Raw genomic sequence first — 15,963 nt, 5'->3', positions numbered from 1 at the left:
CAATTTATAAATCGGCGCCCAGCGCCTAGAACTCTGGCCAGCCCTTAAAGCCAAGGAAACCCCTTAAATTTCCCAAAATCCACATTACACAATATTGACGCAGCCGTTAGGATGGCGTGTCAATTTGCACTTTAAGACCCTGGAGAATACTTCACTTCGGGAGCGTCATCCTAACCTACCCTTTCCTTAACCACAAATTCAATAGTGGTTGGAAATTAAATTTTTATATTTATAAGACACCCATTTATTAAATAATATTTACATTTCATAAATTCATACATTCATTCAATTTTCATTTATGTTTATGTATTTTACTTATTTTGTGAATTAATTTTTTTTGTAAATTTAACTTTATTTTTATAAAACAGAAAAAACTTACATGTGTAAGCAAACTTAAATAATAAATAATTTGGCACCACAAACTGCGCTACTATAAAATGACTTTTGAGCTCAAACAGCTATTAAAAGCTTTACTAAGGAAAAGCTTCTTTCGGAGCGTATAAAAGAAAGAACACGATGCGAAATTGCGAAAAAAGCCACTCTTGTTTGTTATTTCACTAAGCGAAGGTTTCTTCTCGATACCGTCCCAAAAAAATAATACACCAGAGGTTTGAGATTTTGCTACATAGCGTTTAGTTTTGTTGGCTTATTTTACTGCCGTTCCCCCTGATCGCATAAAATATTACAAAGAACACTCAACGCAGTTCATGGTTGCCTATAATACTTTTTTTTCATTCAATTTTGAAATTCCACTTTTCTTTGTACTACTTTTAAGTTCCTCTATCATTTAATAAAATTGTTTCATTTATTTTTATAAAATACAACAACATTTTTTTTTCTCTTAACATTCCACTACGTTGTTGTTGGTTGATACTCTTTGTATTGTTGGATTGCAAAGCGCGATCTATACACAGCATAAACGCTGAGAGAACAACAGAGATTGATATTTTTTCCCCTTTGTTCAGTTGCATGCTCAACGTTTACTGCGGTCTCTTTTGACAGCATAAGCGCGGCATAGAACCAAACAAAGAAGTAGAGACACGAAAGAGAGAGAGAGAGAGTGAGAGTTGCGTTTTGAGTAAACGAGAACTGCTGCTACCTGCTACGTATAATCAGTGTAGCCATACCCACCAAAATTAGTAAACAACTGAAGTAAAGAAAATCTACACGCTTACAATTGAACAAAAACATAAAATCTTTGTAATTAAAGACAACAAAGAAGAATACTTTTTGAGTAACGAACTTTCAAAAGGTTGTAAGAAAATTGATAATTATTTTATATGCAATCAATTAGAATTTAAAAATAGCGTTACGAATGATGATTGTGAACTTGTTATTTTCATGAATCGAAGAAACAATAATTGTAAGAATAAGAGAAAATCTGTGGTTGATATTTCCACATTCAATTTTTGTAAGTTAGTCCTAAGTAAAACTCGAACCAATAAAGATACCACTTTATTTTATTAAAATCAAACTCGACTAATCTTTTATTTCCACGGCATAACATGCACATTCCCAGACTAGGAATTATACCACATGGCGATCATACTAAACTTGTTAGGGTACAAAAAAAATATATATATAAAAGTAACCAACAGGCAAAACGGACCAAATAGATGCCGTAGAACAAGGAACAACTGGATACTCTTTTTGAGAAGCTGGAAAAACCTCTTGCAACATACATCCCGGAAGCTTCTAGTGCAGACACACCAATATACAAGGCAACACCTAAAACAGCAGGCCCGAAACCTCTGACGATAGAGGAATACAATAGAAGGCACAACAAGAAAAAGATTTCACTTGAAATTGAACCATATAAAGAAGCGCCAAAAAAGACTAGGGGACCTAGATCAGGGAAAGCAGTAAAGGCACGACAGATGCGAGCAGAACTACATAAGATTAAAGCAATAACCACCGACAGATCTTCAAAAAACCAAATTGATTGCAGAATTAAAAAAATGGGGCAACCACGATCAAAAGAATATTATTTTTATAGTTCATAAACTAGTTTTTGAAAAAAATATAACATACAATTTTTTGATGATGGCTCTTACGTATGGCAACACTGGCCATAAGTGTAGTTCTTTTTAACTAACACATTCATATTGTACAAGTAGAATAAGAATAAGTCAGTCACCCTCGACCATTAGGGAAGAGAGGTTTGTTCACACCGGGTTCAGGAGAATAAAAGTGGGTTTTTTTCTATACTTTTTCTCACAGAAAAAGTTACCGTTTTTCATTTCGATCGGACTTTATAATGGTGCGGAACAATGGCAACAAGTGAAGATTCCGTGAAATATGCCTTCAGGAAGAAAGTTCTGGTTCTCAAGCCCCAAGCCTAAGGGGAAACTTCTTATAGATCTAGTGGTAGTGGTGATAATAGGAATATTTTAAATTTAGAAGAAACAAATCTGCTAAAAGATTACAAGAAAAAACAGTTTTTTGGATGGACGCTTTTTTACGGTTGACGTCAAGGAGTCTGTTTCTAAAAATAAAATAGTCGCAAAGTTTAATAATTGCTTATTGTCTTTAACCGATATTATGAATGTATCATCCAATCCACTGATATTTCTGAAATAGCATTTGAAAGACTAATTTTTTCTTTACTGCGCCAAAAAGTGATCGATAAAGACACGGAATTTAACACAAAACTTACAAATTGACCAGGATTGCAAAAGCAATTAAGGCCTCAAGGCTTTGCATTGAATATTGTGCGTTACGGCAAGATTTTCGCCAGACAAAGCGTAATCAAAACGTACTGCGATATCGCATACAATCTGGGTCTCCTTATCTCAAATCATCTTGTTGCAACCTTCAACCTTCGTCAAGTGCAGTCGCATTTTCTTTTCTCTCCGCAGTTGCCCTTTGCCACCTTTTCACCGACGACACCAAATAAACAATTATCATACAAATACAAATAAAAAAAATATCACTATAATCGCAGCGCGAGTTACAGTTCTTGCTTTTAAATATTTTTACTTTAACATTATATTACTTTTCGTTAAATAAGCAATTCTTGCTTTTAAATATTTTAACTTATAATGAATTTGTATTTTTAATAAGTAAGCATTTCCCTCAAAGGTCAATGCATTATTGTTTCTAAGAATTATAAAGACTTATGTATTTTTGCCTAGCTAAACAATTCGTATTTGTAACATTGTATTTAATTATTGATTTGAATTCTCAATTAAAGTTTGTCTGTCAATGAAGAAAGTTGGTTTTTTTTAAGCTCCCGGTTCGCGACAAACTTAACTGGCGCAGTCGTTAGTCCGCGGTGAACAGCTAAGTCGATGTGAAAATCATAATAAAGCAAAAAAAAAAAAAAAAACAATAAAAAGCAGTGTTATTATAAACGCTTACGAACAGTGTATTTTAATTAAATCGAACTATTGGGTTTTGACCCTTCATCACCTCACCAAAGAACCTACCACATACAAAAAAAATGGAAAAAAGGATAATCCTTCTTGGGTGCATGTGTTTTTCCTCTTCCAATAAATCAAACAAAATTTATTACAATTGAACCTTATATAAATATTAACAAAAACAAAATACAGCACTTTACAACACCTTGCCCCAAGATAGAAGGTACATTTTACTGCACGAATGCACATCACGAAGAAGACATCAATGACTCCAAATGCATGGGAAAACTTATGAAGAACGAAGCAGCTAATTGCCCTTTCACCGACAAAGGCAAAACATCAGAAATTTTACAACCAGAGAAAAATTATATTTTGCTATTAAATACACCAAAATTGATAATTAACTCTACTTGCAGTACAAAAACTTCTATGCTAGAAGGCACAGCACTTATTCATTTCCAGAACTGCAGCATCGAGATAAATGGTCTCACATATGAAGATAGTCCTAACACCTTTTGGGACGAAATCCACATTCCACCACCCCCAAGCAGCCATATAAATGCTACAGTCATCAAAGAAGACCTTAATCTGGAAAAGCTAAAGGAGTACAACTTCATCACTAACTCCAACTTTGCAAAATTCTATGCAAAAACAGAAGTCCTGCACCTCATATCAGCATCTACAGCACTATATACAATACTCACCATCATAGTCATCATCATAGCCGTTATCATCACAAGAAGAAAACCCCATCGCAACGAAGATCAACAACCAACACTGATGTCTTTCTCTCCATCCCCAATTACGTCATTGTGGCCGTCGCTCTATTCCAAGGGGGGAGGAGTTACATGTGCAACCAAGCTGCCCCCACACCATAACCGATGACCTGACTATTTTACTTTTCGCTAAATAAGCAATTCTTGCTTTTAAATATTTTTACTTTAACATTATATTACTTTTCGTTAAATAAGCAATTCTTGCTTTTAAATATTTTAACTTATAATGAATTTGTATTTTTAATAAGTAAGCATTTCCCTCAAAGGTCAATGCATTATTGTTTCTAAGAATTATAAAGACTTATGTATTTTTGCCTAGCTAAACAATTCGTATTTGTAACATTGTATTTAATTATTGAAGTTTGTCTGTCAATGAAGAAAGTTGGTTTTTTTTAAGCTCCCGGTTCGCGACAAACTTAACTCGCGCGTGATATTCTTACCCGACCTACTTCATTGCCCATCGCCGTTTCCCATTACACCAGCATTTTTTTCTTCTTGTGTACTAACAAGCATAGAACAAATTAAAAACAACTGAAAAACAAAGAAATCACAAGACCTTAACAAAAAACCATATTTTTTCTTTCTTTGCTTAATTATGTCGTGCGCCAATAAAATGTGTGTCATCGTTGACTCAAACGCGGAACTATTAAAGTGCAGTGGCCTTTGTGGGAAATACTAACACCACTCTTGTGCTGGCTTGGCCAGAAAGGCGAATGTATACCTAAAAGACTATCTACGCAATTTTGCGTTTTATTGCGATGAATGCAATAAAATATCAGTGTCGGAAATTATGATTGCAATTCAATGTCTAAAAGAATCCCTGTCTAACGAACATTTCGTTTGCCAAGATCAAATTTCTAATCTCTCCAAGAAATTTGATCACGTCTGTAATAGTCTTGAGGACTCAAACATTCAATGTCAACAATCGTAAACCCATTGCCTTTCCACGAAACGTCCTTTGGAAAAGCAATACTGTTACGTCATAGGTCATTTCAAACATTTTATGCCCTCATTATGAGTAGCATCCATACATAACTCTCCAAACCTTTAGAAATCAACATATTCTAAACCAACAACAAAGCATAAACAAAAAGTATTTGTATATTGTTTTACTCTTGTGAAGAATACAAAATGAAGCAAACTTGCCCAACGCCTAGAACTCTGGCTTACCTTGGCGAGCCCTTAAAGCCAAGGAGACCCCTTAAATTTCCCAAAATCCACATTACACAACATTGGCGCAGCCGGTAGGTTGGCGTGTCAATTTGCACTTTAAGACCCTGAAGAATACTCCACTTCAGAAGCGTCATCCTAACCTACCCTGTCCTTAACCACAAATTCAATAGTGGTTGGAAATTAAAATGTTTACATTGTTTTTACGATTTCCGAAATTATCAACCAAAATGTTTTTGGGTTTCGAAAAACTTCTGAAAATCTCCCAAGGGATCCCCGAAATTCGTTGGAGTTACCGACACAAGGGTAGTTCAGAAATTGCAGACCTTTCTTACATGTATACGCTCTATAATAGAACATATTAATTTATAGCCGATTTACTTAAAATTGCCCCAAATGTGATTAAGTGTATTATGCTTACTAGAAAGATCAGGATATATCGCAACTCTGTTATCTAAACTTCAAAGTTGCAGATCCGGAAAATTACATCGATCTATTAATGCTAGCTTCAATTTGGCCAACCGGAGTTCAAGTAAGAGATTTTATTCACATTCCAAAAAACGAAGAGCGAATGTTATCAATGAATGAATTTATTGGGGGCTAATAAATTCTCTTTAAAAAACTAATCGCTAATAAATACTACTGCTGCTGCTCTTACAAAATCAACCTCGTATAACACGATAACGAAGCTTTCGTAAATGTTTCTGATGATGTTTCTATTGATGCTGCTGTTGCTGTTGTAGATAATGTTCCAAATGCTCTTGATGCTGATGATGTTGCTGTTGTATCTAATGTTCCCAATGCTCGTGTTGCTGCTGATGCCGTGGAAGATATTTCCAATGCGCTGTCTGTATACTACCATAATGTAGGGGGAATGAGATCGAAGCTTGGAAGTTTTTATTCTGCTGTAGTCGATTGTTGTTATGACGTCATATCGTCACTGTTTAAGAAATCCGGCATAACTCAAAAATCTCGATGATGATTATCAACTAAAAAAAAATCTCTATCTTTCTTTTGGATGCTGCCGCGGCCATGCCGCCACGATTAGCTCAGAACGCTACCCGATGTCGTCTTTCGTTAAATATTTTATGTAATTGAATTATATGTATATGTGTTATAAAAATTGTTAAGAAGTTGAAGGTGACAAAAGGTCACGAATAAAAGAATTATTACTTCTATTATAACGTTGAAAGAGTGTGTTTCATTTATATTCATTTTTCATTTTTTCCTTTTAGAATTGTAATTCAAAGTTCAACTTACTTTTTTATTAACTCAGAACATTTTGGTCCTTCGAGCCGAATTTGCATATTTCCCATGTTAGGAACAGACAACAGACTAATGCTGGGCAGAGACAGAGGCCCGTGTAGGCATTTACGAGTCAGGGTTGCGGTTCATGAACGGCTGGATAAGTTCCTCCTCTGAATGACAGACAATGAGTCATATTTAGGCACTGAAATATTCGTACATTGTATTGGGTGTGTCAAACTGGCATGACTGTATCACTTTACAATTCCGCTAGATGGAGTTTGTTCCAAATATCACATGTTTCCTTTTCATTGTTTGTTTATGATCAATACAGACAGAATTTAGTTTATCTTAGTTGTTCGCGGTGACCGCACGTGTTTTTTATGTGAAAAAGAGTAATATAATCGTGTTGTGCTCGGGATTTTTGGATCGAAAATTTACCTGTTGCGTCCACTTCTCGAACTGCGTCCTCCAGGGAATCTGGCGATTTTTCAGATGACGATATTGATGCTGACCCCAACTTCGATGACTCGGATAACTCAAGTCCCAACTTAGCATCAGCAGTTTTCACTCAAGAATAAGAAATAATGAGGGAAGGAAAATCGAGGTGAAGGCCTAGTCACAGAAGTTTCATCTCAACAAACACCAAAGCGCAGAACTAATCCAAAGTACTGGAAAAAGAATAACGCAAAAAGATTGAGAAACTCAGGTAAGTCGTATCAATCGAATTTGATGCTTTGATTGTGAATCAGACCTGGACATTCGCAGATTTACCAAGAAATCAGCGAGCAATTGGCTGTAAATGGGTTTTCAGCGTGAAACGAGGTGCAGATGCCGAGGAAAAACGGTTCAAAGCTATCTTGTTGCTATGGCGAAACCTTCTCGCCTGTATGTCGACTGGAGAGCGTACGTTTTACCCTGGTACTGGGTGCGGAGTTGAGACTTTACTTGCACCAAATGGAAGCCGATGAAGCCGTTAAAGATTTTATATCGCCGTTTCGACATGGGTTTGTCAGTGGGAAATCTACTGCAACAAATCTGACATTATTAACGAATTTCTGTGTGAATGCAGTTGAAAATGGAAGTCAAGTAGATGTTGTCTACACTGACTTTTCGAAAGCGTTCGATAGAGTCAACCACACAATACTCTTACAAAACTTTAATCATTAGGTTTTCATGCTAAAATATTGAAATTGATCGAGAGTTATTTAACTAATCGCATTCAAGATGTGAAAATCGTTCCAGAAGTATCAAAGATGGTTTTAAATGTCTCGGGAGTTCCCCAAGGTAGTCATTTAGGCCCATTGTTGTTCTTACTGTTTATCAACGATTTGCCTAGCCATATTTCGTTTTCTTCATGTCTAATTTTTGCTGATAACGTAATAATATATAGAGTTATTAAATCTCTTGTAGATTTTTCTCAATTACAGAGTGACTAAATAATTTTTATCATTGGTGTATTTTAAATGACCTTTTCTGTTGAAAAATGTAGTATACTCTCTTTTTCCAGATCCTTCTCTACCTTGATTTTTAATTATAAATTGTCAGACAACGAGCTTCGGAGAGTATACAATCTGATGAGAATCACGGCAACACCGGAGCAGTTGAGAAATAGATGGCGCACATTTATACCTTCATTAATCAATTATTGTGAATTAAAACTGCACTTAAACTATTGTGAACTAAATTAAAGTGAATTTTGCCTTTTTATTTTTAATATAAATCGGAATGAATCCGATGACTTCAAAATCGATGTCAACAGTATCCAAAGCCTCATCATGCAGGCGAGCATCCCTTCAACTCAAACGGTTAGAACAAGAACGGCTGCTGCAAGAAAGGTACTTGTCGAAAAAAAATTATATTCTTGAGGACAACATTTCTGAAGACGAGGACGATGTTGAAGATGACCTCAACGGCAACGACAACGCTGATGGCCCTCCTACATCCTCAAAAAATGTGGAAAACTGGTTGAAAATGCAAACCAAGCATGGAAAGGTAACTTTTAATGCCGATCTACCTAATAATAGCACATTAAATAAAAACTGGCTAGGCCTTAACGTCAATCAAAACAATGATAACACTTTATTGAACCCAAATAATGATGAAAGACAAACTTTTCCACAATCAACGAACAACAATAATCAGATTCCACAAGAAACCTTAAATGATTTCTAAGATAATCCCACGTTAACACGGCGACAATTTGCTGCAAGACATTCGACACCAAAAGATCTACCACGGTTTAATGGAGATCCTGAGGACTGGGCTTTATTCATCAGCTGCTTCGAGAGCAGCACCAGGATCTGCGGTTTCTCGTCAGAAGAAAATCTTTTACACCTTCGGGCAAGCTTGAGAGGGAAAGCACTCGATGCAGTTCGCAGCCGCTTGCCACAACCCGGTCAAGTTGACAGAATTATAAGCACATTGCAAATGATGTTCGGCCGTCCTGAAATCATAATAAACACATTGCTTAGTAAACTGCTTCCTAAAGCAGATACATTAGAATCTATCCTAAAATATTCACTGGAGGTTGAAAGTATTTGTGCCACAATGGAAGTTTCTGGTTATTCATCGCATTTAAACAACCCTATATTGCTCCAGGAGTTGGTAGAGAGACTACCTCCAACTCTTCGCCTCAACTGGTCCATATATAAACAAACACTTTCCATAATTAACATTTCTCAATTTAGCTTTTGGTTATTTGAAGTTGGTCGAGCCGCAAACGATGTGATATTTTCAGGTATTTCATGGCCAGAGCAAAAATCACGACAAGAGCGATCACATCTAAATATTCACAACGAAGTAGTAACATCCAAAAAATTTAAAATTTGCGAAAAAAAATTGCATTTCATTGGCTAAATGTCAGACGTTCCTCGGCTACTCATTACAGCAACGATGGTCGATTGTAAAAGAAAAACATCTGTGCCGAACTTGTCTTCGTAGTCATAACAACAAATGTCAATCCAAACAGCTGTGCGGAGAAAATAACTGTGCCTATCGTCATCATAAGCTCCTTCACAATTATTCATATAATCAAACGAATGCACCTAAATATGACATCGAAAAATCACACTCATAAAAAAAAGACTACTGTTGCCGAAACTCCGAGTTCCAACCCCTCCACCAACACACTTGCAAATCCCTTTGATGATTCAAACAAAAAAATAAACAACACAGTTCCAATTCCCCTCGCCAATGCAAGTCAAGCAACACAAAATTTACAAATTTCAACGGCTTCGAATTCAATCGCACAACCAACACCATCAACATCCCTCACGACCCAAACACCATCGAATTGTCACACTCACCCAAAAGAGAATGCAATTCTCTTCAGAGTATTGCCTGTCACCTTGTACGGAAAAGAGAGAAAGGTAGAAACATTTGCATTTCTTGACGACACGGGTCGTATACTTCGTTGTTGAAATCGCAGTTGGCTGATGATTTGCAATTGGAAGGGGAAAATTTACCGCTGCACTTAAAGTGGACATCAAATGTAGTACGAGAAGAAGCACATTCAAGAAAGGTCGATTTGGATATTTCTGGCGCAGACATGCAGAATAAGTTTTCAATTCATGGTGTGCGCACAGTGGAAGATTTGGATTTGCCACAGCAAACAATTAATGCAAAAGATTTATGTGAACGGTATGTATTTCTAAAGGGTGTTCCACTTATGTCATTTGTTGATGCAAAACCTCGTATTTGAATAGGTTTAAAGCATTGGAATTTGGGAATACCGCTTCGAACTAAAGAAGGAAATACAAACGAACCTGTTGCCACCAAAACGCGGTTGGGTTGGGTGGCGTTTGGCCCATGTGACATAACTTCCGTCAAGAATCTTAGCCTTAATTTTCAATTGGATATTTGTCCATGCCGCACTGGTGATGACTTGTTTTTGAATGATTCTCTGAAAGATTACCTTGCAATGGAAAATGTGGGAACAAAAAAAGTTCTACTTATGTCGCCTAAAGAGGATAGAGCACAAAAAATACTCGACACTCATTCCAAAAGAACTAAAGATAAATTCGAGGTTCCATTGCTTTGGAGAAATGATAACTTAAAATTACCTAAGAGTGAAACTTATGCATACAATCGTCTGTTGTGCTTAGAGCGTCGATTGGTTAGAGAGCCACATATTAAAATATTGATAAATAAGCTGATTGAAGATTATGTTATTAAAGGTTTGTGTTTCATTGTATGTTAAGGAATATAAAAAGTAAAATTAATTATAACAAAATGTAAACATGCTACAATTTATTCTAGCCTTGAACGTACACAAAACTTTTTCTTTTTTGACATTTTGTTTAAGTTCATTCTTTCTCTTTTCTTGCATATCCTCATGTACAGAGATCATGTTTCAAATTTAGGTTAAGAAAAATTCATTATTACTCGATCCACTCTTGAAATTTTAAGTTGGCAATTAAAAAAAATTGAATTTGTATTTAAGTTAAACTTTTGCTTTTTTATTTCGAAACATTATAATTACAAATAATTCGTGGAAACTATCACGAAAAACAGTGGTGCCGAAACCCGGGAACATTTAGATATTCCCAACATAAAATTCAATACAATACAAAATTTGAATGTTAATTTATTACATTCAAAACATAAAAGTTTCAACAAATTGATTCTGGCAATCAATCATACGGATGGGTTTTCAATCCGTATGATTGCATTGAAAAAGATTGTGGTAAATTCTTTTAAGTGTTAAATTTATGAACTCATATTTGCAGTGCATGAATTCGAGAGGAAGAAGAAGTCCCTGAGACGAACATATATAAGTTAGCACTAAATACGCTGACACATGTTCCCACAGTGTCTATAGGTGGTGGATACATGTGCCGTCAAATATGCTGACACATTTCCTTACTACAGGTCAGTGCGGATGCAAGCGTCGAATTCTTGGAAACTGAAAAAGGTTAGCAACCGAATGACTGCAACATCGGCACTTGTTGGTATTACCCATAGGTTACCTTAATGTAAAATAGATTTAAGTTTTTGAGTTTCAATAAAGTGCTTGAACTGTGCGGTTGCACAGCAGAAGAATATTTTTTTATTTCCACGCGCATATAAAATAACTAACTGGCGCCCGAGCTAATTTGTGTTATTATACCCGAGCTAATTCGTGTTCTACTTATTCGAACTAAAGTACGAAATAGTGAACAACTATTTCGCTAATACCAAACAAGTGATAACTATGAAAAAAGTAAAAAAAAACCATCTCGTTAATACCGAGTAGAAAAGAAATAAAAAAGAAAACCATTTCGCTAATATCCAGCAAGTGATAACTATAAATAAAAAGTGAAGAAAAACCATCTCGTTAATACGGGAAATATAAAAAAATATAAAACATCTCGTAAAACCGAGTAAGCCAAGAATCAAGTGCAGTGAAGTAAATATCCTTAGTAGCTGCTAATGCAAAAAGGAGACAGTACCGCTGCCAGCCGCTCCAGAATTCAGTCAGAAGTCCAGATGACGAAATTCATCATAATTGTTCTGTCACTTCTATCCAAAAGTTTCGCAGAAGTTCAGATTTTGGATTATTCTAATTCCAATCAACTCAATATCCTTAAACTAGGAATAAATAGAAATCCTAGATCCCTTAATTTTTTAGGAAGTGCGTGGAAATGACTTGCTGGTAGCCCTGACCACGACGACTTTCAAATTCTAAAGTCCCAGTCACATAGGTTAGTGAAAAATAGTAATAAACAAATTGTTATCAACCAAGCTTATACGAAAAGAATAAATAAATTAACTAACGTTACGAACAAAGTAATGAACCTACTAAGATCAAACACTGTACTTAAAAATCAATACATATTAGATTTAAAATATAAACTTGACGTCATTAAAGAAGAATTAACTAACATAAAGTTAGCACTTTTATGGCGAAAAATGATGTTGTCAGTTCATTATTCCGGTCAAACATACCCCTCCATCGTCGCACCTACGCCGACGCACGTGCAATTACCTATATACTAAATTAATGTGCAATAGCTTCATAAATATTTGTGCAAAACCCACAAAAGTTAAAAAAAAAAATAGCCATTTGCAGCACGTGTTTCCATTTTTTTTGCATAATTTCCAATTTGTATGTGTTCTAACATTCGATTTTTCGTGGCCGTTATTTTTTCCATCAGCCGTTCTACATTTTCGTCGTTGTACATAATGTAAGTTATCGCGTGTACTGCCACACGATTTAAAAAAAAACACAATTTGTTTCGTGGTTGACTAAAAAGTGAAGCTTTATTTTATTTCTCTAATAATACAATATTTCCAATAATTGCTTAATTAACAAAATATAAATTATTGCTTAATTAACAAAAAACAAATAATTTCTTGGTTTCCAAGAAATGTAAAGTATTTTACTTATTGGTTTTATATTTGCTAAATTGACAAAATTATAATACAATAATTGATTAGTAATATTATTTTAAGTTAACAAAATAGAGGTAATTGCTTAATTAACAAAAATAGAAATAATATTTTGCTTTCAACAATTCTTGGAATTGGATTGGGAATAGGTGGGCGATAAGGTGCAAGGTGTCGTGTTAACTCCCCCTTTCTTAAGTATCTGCGTCTCGCAGATTAGGTTTTAATTTTTAACTGGTTCTAGTGTTGGAATTTGGGTGGAAATTGAATTGAGTGAGTCAAAATTGAGTTTTACTGGATTAAATTGAGGAATAATGAGTTTTTTCTTATGTTTTAATTGTCGTCTTATGAAAATGAACAAAACTAAGTTAATTACCACACTGATAAAAAGAATAGTTAAATCTGAACCCAAGAATAATCCAGTGTTTGAAGATATATACGAAAGTTTCTCTACATTATCTAAATGTAGCTTATGCAAATATTGAAGGTCGAGTCTTATTTGACCTTCCGTAAGGTTATCTTGAAGCAGTGGAGGAATTATGTGGTATACTTTATTTTCCCTATTTATATATTTAACATTATTTACTTCTATAGATTCGTTAAAGAAATTAATTATATAAGTACCGTTGAGGTTTCGAAAATTTCGACTGTATGTAATGTTGCCAATAAAATTAGTAAGAAATAATGTACTTTCATTAATTAATTCTATTATTGGTCTATTTTCAAAGTTAACATCGCATTTTGCTTGTTCACCATTAAAGAGTTTTAGTCCACAATCGTCTGAAGCTAATTTTTGAAGTTGAGATCTACTGCAAAGCGTGGTTTCTTCGATTTCTTTGCACTTTCCTGTTATACCATATTTAAGATGTTGTGAAATGAATAGATTTAAAAAACTAAGATGTACCTTTTTATTATTTTTTACTGTTGGTCTAACAATAATGTTATTAAAAATTGTATCTTCAGTTTGAGGCAAGCAAATAACGTAAAGTAGAATAGAATTTTTAACAAGCATCATAGGTTCAGCATATTCTATAGCCTGAAGCTCATTTTTAAATGGAAGTGTCTCTATTTTCGAAAGAATATCTGCAATTTCGACTTTGTTGAATAAATTCGAATTTACAATTCCTTTTTTTGCAAATTGCGCTGCCAAAACTATTTCTCCTACTTCATCTTTTAGAAGGCTAAGTTTGTTATAGACAATTTGTTCGTATTTCTCGGTATGATTCACATTAATTTTGTCAATTATTTTATTATATTTATCAATAAGAGTATCAGTTACTTCACTTAAATATTGATTTAAGTGGTACTGCTTATTGCTGTTGTTAGCTAGTTTGTTATTTTAAGAAACAATAGTATCCCAGTCCGTTGCATCTGTTGTCAAAATGAACGGCTTTTCAAAATCGGGAAATATTAAAATATCAGAAGAAATAAGCATATCTTTAAGATCTTTAAAAGCTTTTAAAGCTTGGTCGTCAAGATTAACTACAACCTTTTTTGACTGGTTTGCTTTTATTTGTGCATTTGCACCTCTTGTGAGATTCGTCAGTGGGTTTGCTACTTTTGCAAAATCTTTGATGAATTTCCGATAGTACGATGCAAGACCAAGAAAGCTTTTGAGTTCTTTCAGATTCGTTGGTGGTGGAATTTTTTGAATTGCAGCTATTTTTGCGGGATCAGCGCGAATTCCTTCTTGGATAATGATGTATCCTAAAAAGTCAACTTGGGTTTTCAAAAACTTCGACTTTTCTAGATTTACCTTTAAATTTGCTCTTTTCAAATATGATAAAACTTCGTCGAGATTCTTTAAGTGGTCAAATTCGTTTTTCCCAAAGACGATGATATCGTCATCGACATAACAAGTTTTACCAATTAGAGGGCTCAAGACATCGTTTATCATCCGCTGAAATATAGCGGGCGCATTTTTCAGACCGAATGGTAATCGAGTGAACTCATATTTACCATTAGCTGTTGAAAAGGCGGTTTTGGGAATATCGCTATCTTTCATTTTTATCTGGTGAAAGCCAGATGTCAGGTCAAGTGTTGTGAACAATTTGGATTCACCTAAGCTTGCTAAAGTGTTGGTTATGTCAGGAATGGGATAGGCGTCTGGGATGGTTATTGCGTTCAATCTTTTAAAGTCGATTACTAGCCTGTATTGTTTTTCACCTGCTGCATTTGTTTTTTTTTGGAACAATCCAAAGAGGGGAATTATAAGGGCTTTTAGATGGTCTTATAACACCATCGGCTAGCATTTTATTAATTTGGGATTCGACTTCGGTTCGAAGGTTAGCTGGATAAGGGTATGATCTGGTATAAATTGGATCGGAAGTAGTGGTTCTTATTTCTGCACGAACACTTGTGTCTACAGTACCACTGTCAGAAATCGGTCCAAATAGTGATTCATGTTTTCTTAATAGGTTCTCAATTTTGTCTTGTTCATCAGAATTGGTTTGGATATTGTTCACTTGTTTAGAAACTTTTTCTTTAAGGTCAATTTTAATGTTTGAAATTGTAAGAGTATTATTTTTCCTATCTATTATAGCTTCTAACTCTTTCAGCGTATCATCACCTATGATACCATCAAAAGAGGTTAGACCGGGAAGAACAAAAAAATCGAGGAGGGTATTGTTGTTTATGGGTTTGAAAAATGGGGCTCTGATTTTTTCAGTTATTTCTAACTGTCCAGTTGCAGATTGGATTTTAAATGGCTTAGAGACTGGTTTAGTATTAAGCGCAATTCTTTCAGATATGAAGTTTTTGTTTGCTCCAGTATCTATTAAGAATTTTAACACTTCGCCATCTCTTGTAACATACTCTAGGTATGGTACGCTAGAGAGGCTCCCGTCGTAAAATTTAGTTCTGTGTAATCAGTTTCATCGTTGTCCTCATAGTTTTCGCCTTCTTTAGAATAGAAATAGTCCTGTAAGAGTTCTTCTGAATCTTCTTGATCTTCTATTGTGTTGGTAGCGAAAATACGTTGTTGCTTCCTGGGTAAGTTGTCAGATCCGTTTGTTCTCTTGTTTTGATCTTCGTTGCTGGTC

General features: G+C 34.9%; 1 protein-coding gene across 1 annotated transcript; it reads left to right on the top strand.

Annotated features, from left to right (window-relative positions):
- The first annotated feature begins 8,281 nt into the window (after nucleotides 1-8,281).
- Nucleotides 8,282-8,728, top strand: LOC129951431 (putative uncharacterized protein DDB_G0292330). The gene has a single exon (XM_056063604.1). It carries the CDS (start codon nucleotides 8,282-8,284, stop codon nucleotides 8,726-8,728), a length of 447 nt encoding a protein of 148 aa, XP_055919579.1.
- Nucleotides 8,729-15,963: the final 7,235 nt, after the last annotated feature.

The sequence above is a fragment of the Eupeodes corollae genome, chromosome 1 (assembly GCF_945859685.1).
Source record: "Eupeodes corollae chromosome 1, idEupCoro1.1, whole genome shotgun sequence".
NCBI classification, from domain to species: domain Eukaryota; kingdom Metazoa; phylum Arthropoda; class Insecta; order Diptera; family Syrphidae; genus Eupeodes; species Eupeodes corollae.
The sequence above is the reverse complement of the archived record's forward strand: the minus strand, read 5'-3'. Positions and strand labels throughout refer to the sequence as shown.